The sequence below is a fragment of the Vespula pensylvanica genome, chromosome 3 (assembly GCF_014466175.1).
Source record: "Vespula pensylvanica isolate Volc-1 chromosome 3, ASM1446617v1, whole genome shotgun sequence".
Classification (NCBI taxonomy): domain Eukaryota; kingdom Metazoa; phylum Arthropoda; class Insecta; order Hymenoptera; family Vespidae; genus Vespula; species Vespula pensylvanica.
The window spans coordinates 1,023,619-1,043,151 of record NC_057687.1 but is presented as its reverse complement, the minus strand read 5'-3'; the positions used below and the strand labels follow the sequence as shown (position 1 = coordinate 1,043,151).

Sequence of the window (19,533 nt, the reverse complement as noted above, 5' to 3'; positions counted from 1 at the left end):
GAGAGAGAGAGAGAGAGAGAGAGAGAGAGAGAGAGAGAGAGAGAGGTAGAGAAAGAATCTACTCTATTTCCTCGACCAAAGATCTCTTATTTCTTTTTCTTTTCCACAGTACGTCGACCGATCTATTTGTCTCCCTTTTTATCGTGCGCTTACGTAAAAGGAGAAAGAGATCGTTGGTCATCCATCATCGTTAGTATTTCATTCAACGACAGCCGAGTCGAGCGAAAGCCTCGACGTTGACTGTGAAAGCTGTGTAAACTCTGTGGGCAAACAAACGTTTTATGGTAGTTCGGTGGCACCCATCGGCTCCATAATATCTTCGTGCATATATTCCTCTTCCTCTTTCTTTCTTCCTTTCGTTCTATTTCTCTCTATCGTGTCATATCAAAAAACGAAGAAATTCGCTCTCCTTCGTCTTTCCTTTTATCACAGACACATATGTGCACACACACAATTCGTATTTCTTTTATTCATGCATATTTCTTTTATCAGATACTTCTTTTCTCTTAATTGTATTTTACGTATAAATTTAGATCAACAAATATGCTTCGAACGATCGAACATGTAGATGTAAGAGTCTCTCATTGGTAATTACATTTTCTTTTTATATCTTGTGTGTATTTGATATCTAATGATATCTATCGATAAATTATCCTCACTGTTTGTACGAGAATCTTCTATATTCCGTACTATAGATTCGTGCATGTGTTTAAGTGTCAGTAATGTATTAATATTAGTATATCCTCTCGTTCTCTCTCTTTCTCTCTATCTATCTTTCTCTCTTGATACTAGTAACTAATAAATAATACGTTCGTAATATTGATGTACCATGATCGCTTTAAATGAGACGTATGTACATATTTATGTACATATGAATGAATGTATGAATGTACGGACATACAATAAGCTATGATGAGATTGCTAACGATTAGTTATGTCATGATTAGTTTGTTTAAGTGTACGTGAAATTAATTTTCACTGTTATAACAGTAATACAATTTTTCTAATAAATATTTTACGAATTCATTCGAAGCTGATTATTAAGTGAAAAAATGAATTAAACGAGAGAAAGAAAAAGATATAAAGGGGAGGAGAAAGAAGAGAAAAAGAAACACGCAGAATGATTCATGCATATTCACGTACATATGTATTTTATCGAATATTTGATAGAAAATTGAAGAAATAAAAAATGAATTATTAAGGTTAATTTGTTATTCGCGCTTCTTTATACAAACAATTCTATTAAAAAAAAAAAAAAAGACGGGGAAAAAAAAGAAATGAAACAAAGTAAAATAGTTCTTCCGAGTATTCGTGAAATAAAACGCTTCGTTCTTTTGACGTTGAATATTCTCTGACCCACTAATTTCAGTTATTCGCTAACCCGCGCGCTTTAATTAAATGTGAACTAGAAACAGTCAATAACAATGGATCCATTATGCGTGAGAAAATGTGAAAAAAACTCGATAACGACATTTTCTCTTCGTTACCATGCGATTGACAAGCATTACAATTTCACCGAACGTATCGATTTCTCAGCGTTACGTACGTTTCGTTTTTATTTCGGTTTTATATTATAAATATTTCCGAGTAACTCGTAATATTATATTCAAGAAGGATGAAAATGAATTCTCTCATTCTTAGTTAAATTATGTAATATAATTAATGAAGAGAAAAGTACGATGGAGACCAAAGTTGGCTTCCAATTGATTTTTTCTGTACAACTTTCTTAACGTTAACGTTAAAATTAATTTTTTAATGACAAAAGATTCCCCGTTTAATTATATAACAGTATATATTAACAAAATTCATGTAAAAACATTACAGTGAAAAGCACTTTCGAATTTATGAAGAAGCGTCAGATATGATTTAAAAAAAACAATTTTAAAAAAGTGTTCCAAAGTCGGATCTCCTATCTTTCACATATTAAATCTGTCTGATAAAGATATTTTTCTTTTTTCTTTTTATGCGGAAAATTAAAAGAAACTATTCTATTTAATAGAATGATTTATTTAAATGCAAGTATATTTTAAACGATAAAAATAACTTAGGAAATTGAGCGCAATAAAAATAAATTTGAAAACTTCGTTAGTTTTCTTTGCAAAATGTATTTATTTTTCACCGTATTTTTCATCGAATAAACGCATCAAAATTGTTTCAAACGCATCAAAGGGATTTTCAATGTTTTAGCAACTTTTTTTCATTCCATTTTCTTTTTTCACATCGCTTCTATCGCCCTTGTCATCGATTCATGAGATTCATGAGAACATAATCTTTCATTTCTCTTATTGTTTGCTATTATTTATAAAATATTCATTGAAACATATTTCGATTTTGAGACGTCTAGGAATCCGACTTCGTAAAACAAAATTGTTTGAGACGATATATCGTTGTTACTATTTTTAGAAATAATTAAAAAAAAAACATATAGATCGTTATTTCTATTCTATTTTTATGAATTAGAAATGAGAAACGAATATTTAACAATTTAAAAATCAATTTATATCGAAGCGAAGGCTCGTTGAAAGAATTTCACAAATTATAAAAATAAAAATCAATTTATCACTCACTAAATCTAAATAACAAATCAATGAACGTGATTCGGTAGTTTTATTTTGAAGTAATTATCTAACTAACGTTACTAATATGCAGCATTTAGTTAACAAAGTAAACCCATTGTACAACGTAGGTGAAGGTTTTCGACTTTGATCACTTTGTTCTATAAATAGAAATAACTACAATGAGAAACGTTTCTCGATAAGTACACATTCTATATACGCATACAAAATAAAATAATACTCTTTATTAACTCTAACTAGTATTTATATTTTTGAAACAATACTATGAACAAAAATTTTTCATTTTACTACTCTATACACTTAAGTTACAGGAATAATTAGATTTTAATAAATCAATAAAATTACTCACTATATAATATGTATCTGAATTTATCGGTAAATATCAGATATCAAATACACACAAGATATAAAAAGAAAATGTAATTACCACTGAGAGATTCTTACATCTACATGTTCGATCGTTCGAAGCATATTTGTTGATCTAAATTTATACGTAAAATACAATTAAGAGGAAAGAAGTATCTGATAAAAGAAATATGCATTTTGTTCTATATATATATATATATATATATATATATATATATATATTTTACATACAAAATATATAACTGTATATATATATTTTATTCTATATATATTTTATATATATATGTGTGTGTGTATATTTATACGAATATTTTATTCTATGTGTATATATATAATATGAACGGAAAAGAGAGAAAGCAGAATGATGTCTACTGTAACTGTTAAAAAGAAAAAGAAACAGAAAGAGAGAAACGGATAAAGAAGAAGTCGCGACGACACGAAAGGTGAATTTGGGCAGCGCGAGATCGTACGAGGATGGTTACGAGGGTGGTTCGCAGAATGGTACCTCGTGAAAAATGAAGGTACGAAACGGAATCGCTAGGGGTGGAGGTTGACGCATTGCGGTGAGGAAATATGGGTCGTCCCGATTATGTCGGGAGGGTTAGACGAAATGCGCTAGAATCTGACAGTGGGAGACTGGAGAGTGACGCCGCAGAAACTCATACATCTTGCGTATAACTAATGTGAGCATATATCAGCCATTCTTTCTTTCTCTTTCTCTCTCTCTCTCTCTCTCTCTCTCTGTCTCTCTGTCTCTCTGTCTCTCTCCGTCTGTCTGTCTTTCTCTATCTTTTCGTCTAGGTCTCTTTTACGATCGTGCGAACATGTACAATTTCATCACGTCTTCCATTCGTCCGTCTTTCCAGTTTATCTATGAATTTTCTTCTATAAAAATCATAATTTCGTTTCCCTTCAACCAAAAAGATGTCTTAATAATATTCGATATCAAGGAGACAACAACGGGAATAAATCTGATTCAATGATAAATCCTATGATAGATAATAAAATAATACTGGCCGTAACATTTAAACTGTTAGAACGAGTTATTGAAATTATTTTCAACATATCCTGAGAATATCTCATCGTTATTCAAAAAGATTATTGAAATAAGATAAGAACACGATTACTTAATATTATTAATTTTTTCTCGATTTTATTATTACGGATTCATGCAACAAGATTGATAATAGCGATATTTATTATTATTATTAAACTAATATCGAATCATCGAATCGAGTTTTTCGATACAGTCGACGATTAATAATTTCGAACACGTTTGACCGCCGAATTGATAATTACAGACACTTATATAGCCACATGATAAAAAGACGAAAAAATGGTTTGAACATCGATAGAATATATCATTGATGAATTAATACGTTATCAATGATAATTAATAACGTTTCAAGATACTAGGGAATCTTCTGAAGAGCAGAAATAATGATTGTGGAGGATGTTCACAGTAGGCGATCATTGGGTCTGTTTCATCGTGGGTGGTCGGCCTACAAATAAGAGTCCAAGGTCGAAAAACTTGGAAGCAGAACGAGCTCGTCTGGTCTCGTTTATTAACAGAAACTTCTAATTGGTATTCCTTCCTGCAAGAAAGAAAGAAAGAAAGAAAGAAAGAAAGAAAGAAAGAGATAGAGAGATAGAAAGAGAGAGAGAGAGAGATACAGAGAAAGAGACAGAGAGAGAGAGAGTACTGTGAAAGTTAAAAAGCCATCATCTTCGTCTTCGTTTCATCTTCGTCTTCGTCGTCGTTTAGAAGTCGCTCGATTCAGAAGGTACTTGGCTATGTTTACATTGCGGGTCGAAGTCAAAAGGCTCGAGAAATAGTTGAACGGCTTTGCTGTACAATGCGGCGCCTCGAGGGTTGCCCTTCTGAATCCTCTCGAAACCGGTTTCAGTGGGTAGCTTTTCGAGCCTTGCTTGTATCTAATCGGTCAGCAACGAAAGTACCATTGTTCTGTCCCACTTTTATCGTCAAGATCTTTCCTTTTAATTTAGATTCGAGCTTTGGTCCGGTTTTCATAATGCTTAAAAATGTTTCTTTATTAATCTGTGAGAATCTTAAATGATTATAGAATTTAATGTATTATTTCTAAATAACCAAATCCGATATTGAATTTTGATATTGATATTATATTGTATATATTAATATATATTGATAATAAATCAATAATAATATATCAATAATATATATATATATATTAATAATTTTATTATTGATTTTTATTATTATTATTGTTATACGATAATGGGTATTGTTTAAAACGCGATTTGATAACAGTTTGACCATGTTAAGTGCTTTAGCAATGTATAAAAGGATTTATGAACGTTTATATGTATCTATTTTTGTTATTTTATATTGATAGTTTATTTTGTAAACATATGGTGAGATCATTACCGGTACTAAACGATTTTTTAGTAGCACTCCGAACGAATTCTTCTTTAATGAGACGGAATCTTTTGAACAGTAGGATGAAAAGATTTTAGGAAGGGAGCAAAACAAGCGGAATGAATCCGAATTTAGAAGGATGACGGTTCATCTTTTATTTACCTTCATCTCGAGGAACATTTTGTCACGTCTGCCGATCTGTTGTCACTTCGTGTAAAGAGTAATGGACGGTGAAAAATATTTTGACCTTGGATTAACAGGTAGAAGTAATCTATTCTCCGATCTCTTCGGTATAATAAATATTTAAAAGTCTATCTTCTTTCCTTTCCTTTTCTTTCTTTTTCTTTTTTTTTTTTTTTTTTTTTTACCGATAAACTTTTAGTCCCCGAAACAAAAATAAAATATATAATAATAATTGGTGCGTTTAATCATCTCATGGAATATTTTTTTATCTCGGTCCAGGAAGAACGATACGAGTCACTGAAATATAATTTCCAACATCCGACGGATGTTGAAGATACGTTTGCGTTGGTGTAAACGAGAAAAGAGTGGGACGAGTAGACGAGAAAAGTAGTGGGAGAAAAAAAAAAGAAAAAAGAGTCCGAGAGATTCTCGAGAACGTTTTTCATCCGTTTGGACGTGGACCCACCGGTGGAGGCATCCTATTATCCTCACTCCATAAATATTAAGTAGCCGATCGAACGTTCAAACATTTATTACAAAGAACTCACGAGCTGTTGTTGGCTATATATACGATGAAAGCAGAATTTACGCGAACAACCGCTGAATAATCGTATATGAAACGTGTTTAGATAAGAAACGTACTGGCCTTGCGTGGATAACAAGCTTTTATTTCTTTTTGTTATTCCATAGTGTAAGCTATTAGTATGCCGAAGCTCGATCGATAATATAAATACTTGCAAAATAATTTTAGAAAATTTCCGTTCTACGCTCGTATCGTTTATATTTGAAAAGTAAGTATCTAATAGAGATTAAATAATTAAATTTGTTTACGATTTTATTTACGATTGTTTGAAAAATCATAGTTCGATCAACATGTTTTATCATGTTTTTCTCTTCACATATGTGATATTAAATTTGTTACGATATTTCTATTTTATATAATATATTAAATTTCTTCAGCGATTTTATAAACGATTGTTTGAAAAATCATAGTTCGATCGACATGTTTTTTTTTTTTTTTTACATTTTTTCTCTTCACATACGAGGTATTAAATTTTTTACAATATTTCTATTTTATTTAATATATTAAATTTCTTCGCCGATTTTATACACGATCAATTGAAAATTTCATAGTTCGATCTACACGTTTTATAATTTTTTTTTCTTCGCATACGAAATATTAAATTTATTATAATATTTCCTGTTTTACTTTTCGATCTACAAAAGTTTCATTTTTATCGTATCACTTTGACATTGTCCATTAATTTATTTTCATTCTAGTGTTTCAATCATCATTTATAATACTCACTCGCTTTCTCCTTTCTAATCGTATACGTTATTTACAGTTTTTAATTACATAAGGCAATCCAAAACACGAGAAAGAAATAGAAAGAGATGCACGATGATGTATGCATAGACATCGTATATATAAAAGCCTAATTAATAAAATCGCCGCTTTTTAATTTATTATCATCTTCCGTTTCGATTGGAACGTACATACCCACTTTTAAAATACATTTTTACTATCAACGAATGTAATAATTTTATTATCTTTTCAGAGAGGATTCCTTCGGCCTTCACCGTTCACGTTGAATATATTCTTCCATGATGAGATCATGTTCTTTTATCAAGTTTCGCAAGATACAATAAAAAAAGAGAAAAAAAAAAAACAAAAATACGCGACTCAGAACACGAGATGGATAATATAATAATACTGAAATATTTATCAACGCTGAACGGATCGGTGACTTATTACGACCTTTTGTTATCGCATGATCATTGTTGATCGAAGAAAGTTTTCTTTTCTCAGAAAATTTCCGCATATATACAGTGTGAACCGTGTATAACTCGATCATTTATATTTATTTAAAAATTTCATCATTACGCAAAATGATAGTGATCAAAGAAAAATCAGAATGTTTTAAATCACGCGAAAGAAGAAAATAATTTCGATATTTATTAATAATGAAAAATCAATACGATGATTTTCAATTAATTTTCATATTCAATTAAATTGGTACACCCGGTACGTAGTTGTATACATGTAGCTATGTATATATTCATATTTATTCGATAAAATTTTCTCTTACGATGGGATATGATAAAGACAGGATTACGTATGTGTTACAAACGGATGTAGCTTTTATGAGATAGATAAAGTGCATAGGAATAAATATTTATTTGACGATAATTCGTTGCTCATAAAACTCGTCTTCGTGAGTTCCTACATCATTCGTTGCATATAAATAATTATATATATATATATAAACATGTGTACATACGCACAAAACTATCATTCACTTTTGAAAGTCTTCAAATTACGTATACACCGAACAATAGACAATGAATAGAAGGATTACAAAGGAAATGGATTATTCAAACGCTAGGAATACGAAATAAATATAAGGAGGTCGTGTAAAAAAAACTTCTTCAATAAATATTCATTAATCCGATAAATAATGAGACGTGATTGTGAATAACTACTTCGATATTATCAAGTACAGTAGAAATAAAATCTCTTATAAATTTACCAATTATCTGAAGGTCACTGAACGATTCGTATGAACAATTTTTTCTTTCTTTATTTTTCGGCGACTGTTTACGGTGTAATCAAAATAATCAAGGGATCGACGAATAAGTTGTAAATATATTATTCGATGAACCGAATCCATTTATCGCGACGTATAAACAAGTGGTTCTTTCCTTTCTTTGAAGGTTCCCACGCTGGGAATTAATTATAAACGTACGCGCGTGCGCTCTCTTTGACACTCACAATATCGACTGCCACAGAACGAGACCGAAAGTGTACTCTATCATATCGTGACCATCTTTGTTTGCCTCTCTCTCTCTCTCTCTCTCTCTCTCTCTCTCTCTCTTTCTCTTTTTCTCTCTCTTTCTGTTGCTCTCTTTCATCTGCAAAGCCATCTAATCTCGCGATGATAATATGAAGATACAAGGACGACCATCAATTACGAGATACATGGAGAAGAAACTAAACATTTGTCTCTTCATGCAGTTATAGTTCGATAGTCATATCACGCTCGATTTCTTATTGCAAAGAAGTGTGATCATTAATTTCGATCTGTCGAAGATAGAGATTGAAACAAGACCCGCGAGTATCGATATGGTTTGCCATCTTTCAAGATAATCGAAACAACTACGAAAGATTTTTGAAAGATACATTGAGAAGACATCGTATAAACAAGTAAGCTTCGTTATATTTAGTAATTTGATATTTATTAATCGTGCATGGAAATTATAAAATTATTTTTACGAGGGAATATGTCGGTAGAGGAAAGATAGGGGAAGTAAACGGATATTCGACGTTTTTTAACCTTCAATTTATTATATTAAGTTGAGTGATAGTTTTTCTTATTATTGAATGATACTTATCTTATTTTGCATATTATTATATCATACATACATACATACATATATATATATATATATATATATATATATATATATCTGTTAAATATTTTTGTTGATAGTGTTTAAAAGAGTTCGATACCTTTTCGCAATAATGCTTTGCATTGCGAACATGATCATCTACGGTCTCAAGGTCAATATAGCAATAGCTATAGTTGGTATGGTGAAACTTGAAAAATCCGTAGCGTCAGACGAGTGTCCTGAATTTGGAGATGTATCTGTAAAGCAAATTACGGATATGGAAGGACCATTTCATTGGTCGACCACTCAGCAAGGACTTGTTATTAGTATATATTTCGCAGGATATCTCATTGGAATGTTTCCTTCAGGATATTTCGCCGATCGGTAAGTTATTATAATAAATCAATTTTTACTCTTCTTAATTAATCGGATCGTAATTGAGCTTGGAATATTATTTACAAAAATATGTGATTTATTTTTTTTCCTCGTTATGAAAAAAGGAAAAAGGAAAAGAAACAAATCATTTCTTGGAATTCATTATACAGCTTATTAACCAGTCATGAGATCTACGAGAAAAGAATCTTTAACTTCGGTAATAGACCTTCCTTGTGCTACGAGAAACACGAAGTATTTTTATAGATTACGTATCGTACAAATAAACGATATTTAAAGTTTCCTAACGAATAATTTATTAGTTATAGTCAATGCAAATATTTATTTACACGATAACCAATTAACAGCTTTAAAATGTGTCCTTCGACAGAAGTAATCAATATATTAGAGGATGTAGTATAAATAAATCATAATAATGATAATGATAATAAAAATCGATACAAACTTTTACGTTTTAATATTTCTTTTTGTTTTATAGATTTAACACGAAGCTAGTGTTATTGATATGTGTGTTAGCCAATTCAATTCTAACGATCCTCGTGCCAATTTGTGCAAGCATTTTGTCACTTCTACTCTTCGTGAGATTTTTTATGGGTATTATGAGTGCTGCTAATCTTCCAATAGTGAACGTTCTGGTGGGAAAATGGGTTGTTTACGAGGAAAAGAGTATGTGGGTTGGGATAATCTACGCTGGAACATCTCTAGGAACTGTCATATCGATTCTGACATCTGGCTTAATCTTGAAAGATCTAGGATGGGAAGCTGTGTTTTATATTCATGGCATACTCCCATTATTGTGGTGTATAGTTTTCTATTGTTTTTTCGAGGATTCTCCGGAAAATCAAAAATTCATAACCGAAGAAGAAAGAACACTATTAATCACAACGTATGGCCATCGAACACCACAATCATCAAAAATGAAGATCCCTTGGAAAGCAATCTTTACTTCTGTACCATTCTGGGCACTTATCTGGACCAATACTCTCGGAAACTTTTGTTGGTATTTCTTACTCACTCAAATGCCACTTTACATGAACAAAATACTTCGATATGATATTCAATCCGTGAGTATCGCTTAAGATCGGATTTAATTACGTTACATATTAGATTTATCATCGTTAGAATCAACCGATCGATCGATTAATCCTCTTTCTTTTCCTTTCCAGAATGCGATGATCACTTGTTCCCCATATTTAATGAACGCCATAGTTAATCCGCTCCTTGGTAAAGCATTAGATGCAGGTAGAAATAAAGGTATCTGGTCGCAAACGACGGCAAGAAAAATTGCTGTTTTCATAAGTGAGTATCGTCCTTCAAATCTTTTAATTATTTCTTTTACTTATTTACGTATTCGATTTAATTCGATTTGTAAAAATAATGATGGGAAATGAAGAAAGAAAAATTCTTTATAGATATATATCTATTAAATCAGGGATAAACGATGAATGATATTGATTAAATCTGTTGTACAGGTGCTGTTCCACCTGGTATTTTTCTCATAATAATTATGTATAGTGGATGTCGTCGTATAATTGCGACGGTTTTATTAGTTCTAAGTATCGTTGTTTGTGGAGCTATTTTCGTTGGTCATCTTTGTAATCAAAACGATTTGGCACCGAATTACGCCGGTATTCTTATGGGAATAACGAATACACCTGGAACAATTTCAGCGTTCATCTTACCAGCGTTGGTGGGCGCTTTAATGGAAGAAGGAGTGAGTATAGAAATGCTTTAAAAGTCGTTAGATACTTCACGAATAGCAAACATCGAAAAGGCCGAACTAACTCCGCCTTCGATCTTTCTTTTCTTCGATCGTATCTCTTCTTAAAAAGAAAAAGAGAAAAAGGGAAAGAAAGAGAGAGAGAGAGAGAGAGAGAGAGGTAGAACGTTAATGATAAAATTTTACATTTTCACGTTCAATCCTTTTCATAATGTTTCTTAGCACGTTTAAAAAATTATATAAACGTAGTAAGTATTAATTATTAATATCACTTATCGCGATCGTCGAAAATTTTGAAAAAATTTTCATTTTTGTTTATGCGAAGAGAAATATATTTATCTTTGCGAGGATTTGAATTGTAAATTTATATATAATTTTAATTACAATTTTCATTACAATTAAGTTACACTTAATATATCAATTTTATTTATATGTAATGATAATTAGTAAATTATAATGATACTGATCGATTATCATTTTTAATGATATACATGTATGACTTTTTTTGTCTTTTTCTTTAATACTCTTTTCTAATTTGTTTCATGTAGCATACGTTTGCACGCTGGAGAATCGTTTTTTGGATAACCGTCATTGCTCAGTTTCTTGCCTTCTTAATATTTGTTACCTTCGGTTCCGCAAAAATTCAACCATGGAATTATCCAGAATCAGGAGACACAAATTTGGAACAGATGGGAGAACGCCGGGAAAGGACTTAAATGAATTTTGTATTTACGTCTGTTACTTATGAAAATCATTGCAAACAAGGTCGATAGAATGAGATAGAATATTTACAAAAAATTTGACGCTGATTTTAAAAAGTATACGTGTATACATTTTAATATGTTTATTTACAGAAAAGGAACGATGATTCTATTTTTCTTTTTCTTCTTTTATGTAAAAACATATAACCGCAATTTTGCGATTTTAATATATGATTCGATCGATAGATCTTTTTAATATATATTTTTAATAAAAATTGTTAATATATCGACCTTTCGATGATATTTTCTAGATAAGATATTCGATTGAAAACATTCTCTTGTTATTAATTTTATTACAATATTGCTGCTTGTCGTTTGAAACAATATTTCATACCACTGTACGTCGATCTATGTAATGTTACAATTTTTTTATAAATATGAAATCGTTTTATTCAGAAAGATTTTAACGTGTTTGTTTTATTACGTAAAAAGAAACGAGGAAAAAGAAGATAAAGAAAAACAAAATAAACAGGAAGACAGAAGACATAGAGGACAAATTAGACGTCGACGAGTGTAGACGAGTGTAGACACATTCCAAAATCTGCTAGGAGTGTTACCGAAAGATGCGAAAGAATGATATGGCGAGTATTTCGAAAAAGAGTAAAAGAGAAAGAGAGAGAGAGAGAGAGACCACCCATAATGACGAAAGACGGTGGCAATTAGGTTGCACCACCTACAAAAATCTCTTTTATTCCAATTAGATCGTGCCATAACCCAACCGACTCTGAGTGACGCCTCGTGTTCATGGAAAATACTTGTCGGGATAAAGTGGAAAGGAGACAAGGAGAAGGTTGGCTCTTTTCTCGAAAGAAGAACCACGTCTCACGACGTGTGGAATATTTATGGAGGCTGAAATATTACGTTTGTAATCTATTTCCAGCATATAGACGGCCTCGTCGACACGACTAACGTGGCAGCGTCGAGTCATTTCCTCTTTCCTTTATATATTACCTAGCTCTCTTATTCTTCACGAGTCACGAATTTTCGAAGGCTCTTAACATTTGGAAATTAACAATTTTTTAACACGGACACTCTATCGGAAAGAAAAAAGGAAATGAAAAAAAGATAAATTTGATGTCTTTTTTTTCTTTCATGTTACCGCAAAAGATCTATAAATTTTGTTCATCCATTATGAATTTCTTTATAAATCTTTTTTATTTTCATTGCCATAATCAATCGTCTTGAATATGATCAAGCAAGTTTAGTATTTTTATCTCATATATTTAATTAAAGATTTTTCTTACAAATTCATTCATTTATAATTAATATTTCTCGACGAAATCGTCCAAGTCGGAATACAATTGTATCGTTATAAATAAAAAAAAAAAAAAGAAGAGAATTATTATATCGTTATAGAAGAGAGAATTATATACTGTTGTTGAATAAATAACTATGTTAAAGTAGAATTTAATAAATCTCACATAATCTTAAGAAAATTGTATTTATTTTTCTCGTTTTAGTTCGATTTAATTACGAAAGGATTAATTTAGAAATGATTGAAAAATTATAATCGTGTGAATCTGATTATAGAACTAAAATTATTTCCGAAGAAACTCGTCCTTTTTATATCGATCGATTTAATTCGATTTAATCGATGAAAATGATTTAATACGATTTAATCATTCAGAAGAAAAGTGAAACAAAAAAATCATGCCTTCGAAAGGAAGAACTCGAATAATAAATAAAGACAATGATAGAAGAGAATTTTCCTAAGTTAAAATTATGATACTGGTCTTTTTACTAGGTGGTCCTAGGGATAGACGAATTCTGTAGGGGCTTCCTCATCGTGTTCACTAATTCATGAGATGAATAACTTAAGGATAAACGTTCTCAGCGTATGAATAATGCTTATTCGGCTCCTTAACCCGATCATATATAGCAGGTGACCCTTTCTGGTTCTGCGGGCTTTTAGCTCGTCGATATACACGTGGGAATGCACCTGCCGTCGTCGTTCTGGAGTATACTCGAAAATTATTTTAATTACAACTGCCTCAACGGGTAGAACGTTAATGACCGTATTCAAAGGTTCATATCATTATAATTCCACGCTTAGGAATTTTATCCGTAGTTACTTAATATGTAACCAACGTTATTTCTTTTAACAAATAATATCAAGTAGAATCAAAATAAGAAAAATATTATTGACCTGAGAAAGAGAGAGAAAGAGAGAGGAAAAAAAAAAAGAGAAATGATAGAAAAAGTGCAAAAAAAGTATAGGCTCAGAGAGACGTTAAAAAAGTGAAGTAATTAATCACGCGCTAATTACGATCCTCGAGAGTAGAGCGAGAAGGTTAGGAGACGTAGGGTAAAAGGGCAACTCGTTTGCTTAGAATCCACGTGGACGGCGGACGAGGTGCGGGTCGCGCAACGAGACGGTTAATCAATCCTGGAGCTCGTTACAGTCAGGAGGGGCCGCGTTTCGCTACTTGAAGTGGCGTTAACGCATCCGAGAGAGGCACTAAAATGTCAGAAATTGTTAATCTACTTGAGGACTCACGCACGTGGAATCGTAGGAGTACGTTTATGTCGGCTGATCAGAAGTATGTGTGCATGTACAGTTAGTCGGGTATGTGTTTGTTCTATACATTGTACGCTTTTCCAAGGAATAAACCCTTACTCTAGCTCCTTCTACATCCTTCCTTCCTTCCTTCCTTCCTTCCTTCCTTCCTTCCTTCCTTCTTCGTTCATTCTCGAGAAGAGAGAAGAAAGAGAAAGAGAGAGAGGGCTTCACCGACGAGCAACGCCAGCAGACCGCACCGTTATTACTAGCGATAAATCGCCACGTTTAATAAGAGCTCGCGCGTACGACGTACTCTAGACGGAGGTTAGAGACGACGAAAGTATGTTGAACCCGAGTAGGAAAGGTCGAGTGCACTCTATTCAAAACTATGTCCACGCAGCGGCTGCCTTTCATTCGTTCGTTCTTTCCTTTCTTTCTTTCCTTTTTCTCTCTCTTTCTTTCTTTCTCTTTTTCTTGTTTCCTTTCTTTCTTTTTTTTCTCCAAGTATTACATCGCTTCTATATTCCTTTTTCAACGAGTCTAACCAAGATATTTTCGATTCTTTGAAGAAATCCAAACTATTCCGAAAGTGCTACGAAAGAATCAACAAATATTTCTCTCGTTTCTTCCTTTTTTATCCATCGACTTACTCGAATCGTATTATTTCTTAATAATTTTCTCCGTTTTCTTTTTATTGCTTTTTAATTTTATTTATAACGATGTAATTGTATCCCGACTTTGACGATCTCGAGAAACGTTAATTGTAGATGAATGAATTTGTAAGAATAATCTTTAATTAAGTATATGAAATGAAAATACTAAACTTGCTTGATTATATTCAAGATGATTGATTATGGCAATGAGAATAAAATAGATTTATAAAGAAACACTCCGCGAAAGAGAATCTTTGAAAGAAAGGTTACTAAATAATGAAATTGATCGAATTATGTGATTCGTCTTATACAAAATAATACATGCAATTTTCCTATTACATCTTTACTTTGTACCGTGTTAAATGAAATTTGCAATTCGAATTAAACGACGATCTACAGAGACTTTATATATTTAATTAATCTTTAAACTACATTATACGAAGATATTTCCTACTGTTTGTATCATAATAAAGAGACTATTAAATTACGTACATTCGCAATTAACGTAGGAGAGTAATTTTATTTAACGAAATCGATCGTTCTTTTAATAGTTCCTTAAAGAGAAACTAGGTTATTGGTATCAACGAAGCAAAAAAAAAAAAAAAAGAAAAAAAAAGAAAAAAAAGAGAGAAAGAAGAAGAGAAAGGAAAGAAAAAGAACGTGTCGGATGATTCTGTTTCCGTGTAGCATCATCGACGATGTAGAGTCAGAAAGCGCAGCTGTTAAGAGTCACTCGAGGACGACCCTTAAAACCTTTTCCCAAACCACAAATCCCTTCGAGACAGCGCTATTAAGGTCTCGATGTGTCACGTGCTCTCACTTGAATCTACCGTGCACGTGCATCCATGGAAAACGATGAGAGTGAGAGACGTGAGGCGTCATCCACGTTCCTCTTCCTTTCTTCCTCCTCGTGGAACTTCCAATTTAATTGCACTCGTGTGTCGCTTCAATTATTGCCGCGGTAGGTACATAGGCATGACCGGAAAGGCCTTGTCGTTCAAACACTCGCTTCTACAATCATTTACATGTATTCGGACCTTCTCGACCTCGAATAGAATTATTCCAATTGTTTCTTCTTTCGTTCCTCTTTTTTTTTTTTTCCTTTTATTTTATTTTTTTTCTTTACTGTTTTATTTCTTTTTTTTTTTTTTTTTATGCATCACCTTCGTTGAAATTAACGAAGCTGTTTCGTGCCTACGAAGGAAGGCCATAACTGTATAATACTCATTTGCATCTTCAATTATGGTGGGTAACGATGAGTTAAGAGATTTTTTTAATGTTTTCAACGTATACTGTTGAATATTTATTTATTTTCGAAAAATGAATTTTTCTATTTTGAGATTTGAAGATCGTCGAATCGTCTTCGATTTTGTTTATATTGTTGGTATCGTTAGGAAAAGTAAAATGTAAAGTGAGGAAATAATAAAAAATTTAACTTAGTATTTTAGTAATAGTAGAAAGAGGAAGGAAGAGAGAAAAAGACAGAGATGGTTTAATGATAATTGATTTTGATAAAATCATAAACAGTTTTTGATTTTATTTTTTCATCATTTTTTACTAATTATGCGTTTTCTCTATATTCAGAATATTTTTCTAATATATTTCAACGTAAAGCAATATTTTATTTTATTTTTAATTGTATATATTATATTGATTGTTTTATTATTAATATTTATTTTATTACATGAAAAATTGTTGTTCTATTATTCGATATTTGATAATTTTCCAAGGATAATTTAATTTCAACGAAGATAGGAAGATCATTGCAAGGTATAAGCATCGAATCGTTATTACTTTTTTATCTTATTATAATGAATATTCGTTCACACTTGCTTTATTAGTATTTATTATAGATCTGATAGAAAATTGTTTCTGACATTCTGGTTAATATACAATGCGAATAAATATAATAAATAAAAAGATTTATATAAATATCTATTATTTCTTGAATTTTGTTAAAATGTACGAAGTTAAAATATCGAACGCTTAAAACATTTAAATAAAAAATTTATTTATTGTTGTTAACAATTCTACGCAATAATCCGTATAACATATTTATAAGTAATATGGGTGTAGATTAAAATGAAATACTCGGAGATAATCTATGTATAAAACCTATGTGATACTTATGGAAATTAACGACATTATCCAATGTGATATTGGAAAGTAAAGTTCGACAGATAATAGGAACATCTAGAGTCTACTGGAAAACAGAATTAATAGTGACAATATTCTCTGGAGTGTAAACGTAATATTTGCATTTATACTTTTTTTTTGCATCTAAATCGATCTTGGATAACTCTTAACCATCAAGTAGTTACAATTTTTTACAGTCAATTATAACATTGAAAATTGAACGAAACAAATGTAAGAAAATAACAAAAAAAAAAAAAAGAACATAAATTAATAAAAATAATATGATTATTTGTTTATACTTGTGTATTTAAATTCACTAAAAATATTAAATAATATCGATAAATATAATCATCTTTGAGATGAAAATATATGTAACATAGATCTTCTATATAACATAAAGACATGATATTAAAAATAAAAAAGACATTTTATTTCAGACTTAAATACAAAAGAAAACTATTTTGAATGTGTATAAAAGATAAGTGATAAGTTAAAACCTGTAAAAAGAAAAACAAACTTTTGTGTCAAATAATATTTCAATTTTTTGATACTTAATTACATAATACGCGCTGCAAACAATTTTTTTAAAATGAAATCTAAAATAGGTTTTTCAACGATATCGTAAAGAAAAACAATTTCATTTTTCTCACCGACACTGATGATATCAAAATAATTCTATTCGATGATCTTCAAATATCAAAGTGAAAAGATCGATTAGAAAAAGAAATGATCTTTTATAGACAAGAAATATTATAAAATATCACTTGATTGATTATCTTCCAAATTTAGATAAAAGTTTCAGAATACGTTATGAAGTTTCCTTGTTAGAAAAATGTCGTGCTAGTTTTTACACATTTATTATACAAATAGTATTGTTTTAACGCATTATTAACGAATAAATGCATGACATATGAACGCAATGAATAACATTGTACGAAATCGAAAGAGAGGTAGTTAATAAAGGTTGGTTCAAACACGTTCAGTAATTTAGTCGAGTGGTGAGCAATTTAGTAACGCACCGTGTGCGAACAGTAAAATTTAGTGGAATAGTTTAGTAAAACGATTTAGTCGAGTAGATCCATTTCTCTAGATTTTCCTAGTCGAGTAGAATTTCCTCACTACTCACTGGGTGTCGCATTTCGTTTAGAAGGGGTACGATTACGACTTCTGTCCATCTTCTGTAATTTCGAAAGCTGAACTGTGCTAATTCTTAAGTAGTTTAGTTTGCTAAACTTATACTAACTTACTACTCACTATTCAATTAAATTATTGGACGTATCTAAACCAATCTTAAGAAATTGTGAAAAAGTAAAAGGTCAGAATATGAAAAGTATCAAAATATGAAAAGGTTAAAGATTGAAAATGTGAAAGTATTGCGTTTAAAAGTGTACCATTTTATTTATATTTATATTAACTAGGTCAGATAAAACTATATCACATCCCTGTCTTACATTTATTTTATATATATATATTATATATATATAATATATATATATATATATATATATATATATATTTCCACGGTGACCCAGTTAATTTAGAACAGGCTGTATCTTCTAAACGGTTAAAAATAGAAAAAATGTTATAAGTCAAAGGTAAATGGTATTAAATGTTACATAATATATAAATAATTTTATGCACTTATATATACCGGTGTATCAGAATAATACAACTGCACTTTCTTTTCGTATGAATAACTATATTTTCCATCATATTTTGATTATGCGGTTGATGCGGTTTTTATGCTCTACATAAAAGTTTTAACATACCTTAAACCTATATGTTAGGATAATTTATTCGTTAGAAAAATAATAAATATATGTTTCCATTAAAAAGAAAAGTGCAGTTGCATTTGTTTAATGCACCATTGCATGAAAGTACATAAAATTATATTCTGCATTATTTGATAACATTTAACTTTGACTTGTAACATTTTTATCTATTTTCAACCGTTTAAAAAAGGTACAGAGCTGTTCCAGTTACGTACGACATCCTATGTGAATATATATATATATATATATATATATATATATATATATATTATACTGTTTAAATACTTTTAAATCTCTTAAAAAAATAAAAAAAAATTATTTAAACATTAATCTTTTTTCTCTGAAATATCCTTGCAGTTTAATGCGTGGCAAGTGATAAAAATCAAATCGTATAATTTTATCTTTTCTAACAAGTAACGTTGTTAAATAGATATATATTAATTAAAAACCGATTATGTGTTTGATTCTTAGATATATGTAGATATTCCTATCGTGTACTCTAATGATTAAACGATCGCTCACGTAGAAATTATTCTTTCGAGCTATCCATTTCGATTTCCCAATGTATTCTTCGGTCGCTCGTGCTTGCAGTGCTATTGAGGTCGCGCAGATGGCCGAATGTACATATCGAAATTCCCTTTACTATCTCTCTTGCTCTCTCTCTCTCTCTCTCTCTCTCTCTCTC

At 30.9% G+C, this 19,533-nt stretch overlaps 2 protein-coding genes across 9 annotated transcripts in view; one reads left to right on the top strand and one right to left on the bottom strand.

Annotated features, from left to right (window-relative positions):
• The window catches only part of LOC122627550 (teneurin-m), a 674,747-nt gene that overhangs the window by 506,061 nt on the left and 149,153 nt on the right, over positions 1-19,533 (bottom strand). The gene's annotated exons all lie outside the window — the stretch shown is intronic.
• LOC122627552 (sialin-like) lies at positions 7,795-13,218 on the top strand. Its single transcript, XM_043808733.1, has 6 exons — positions 7,795-8,728; positions 9,015-9,297; positions 9,785-10,370; positions 10,473-10,605; positions 10,779-11,020; positions 11,575-13,218. Coding segments are annotated over exons 1-6 (1,413 nt in total). The 5' UTR covers positions 7,795-8,727; the 3' UTR covers positions 11,743-13,218.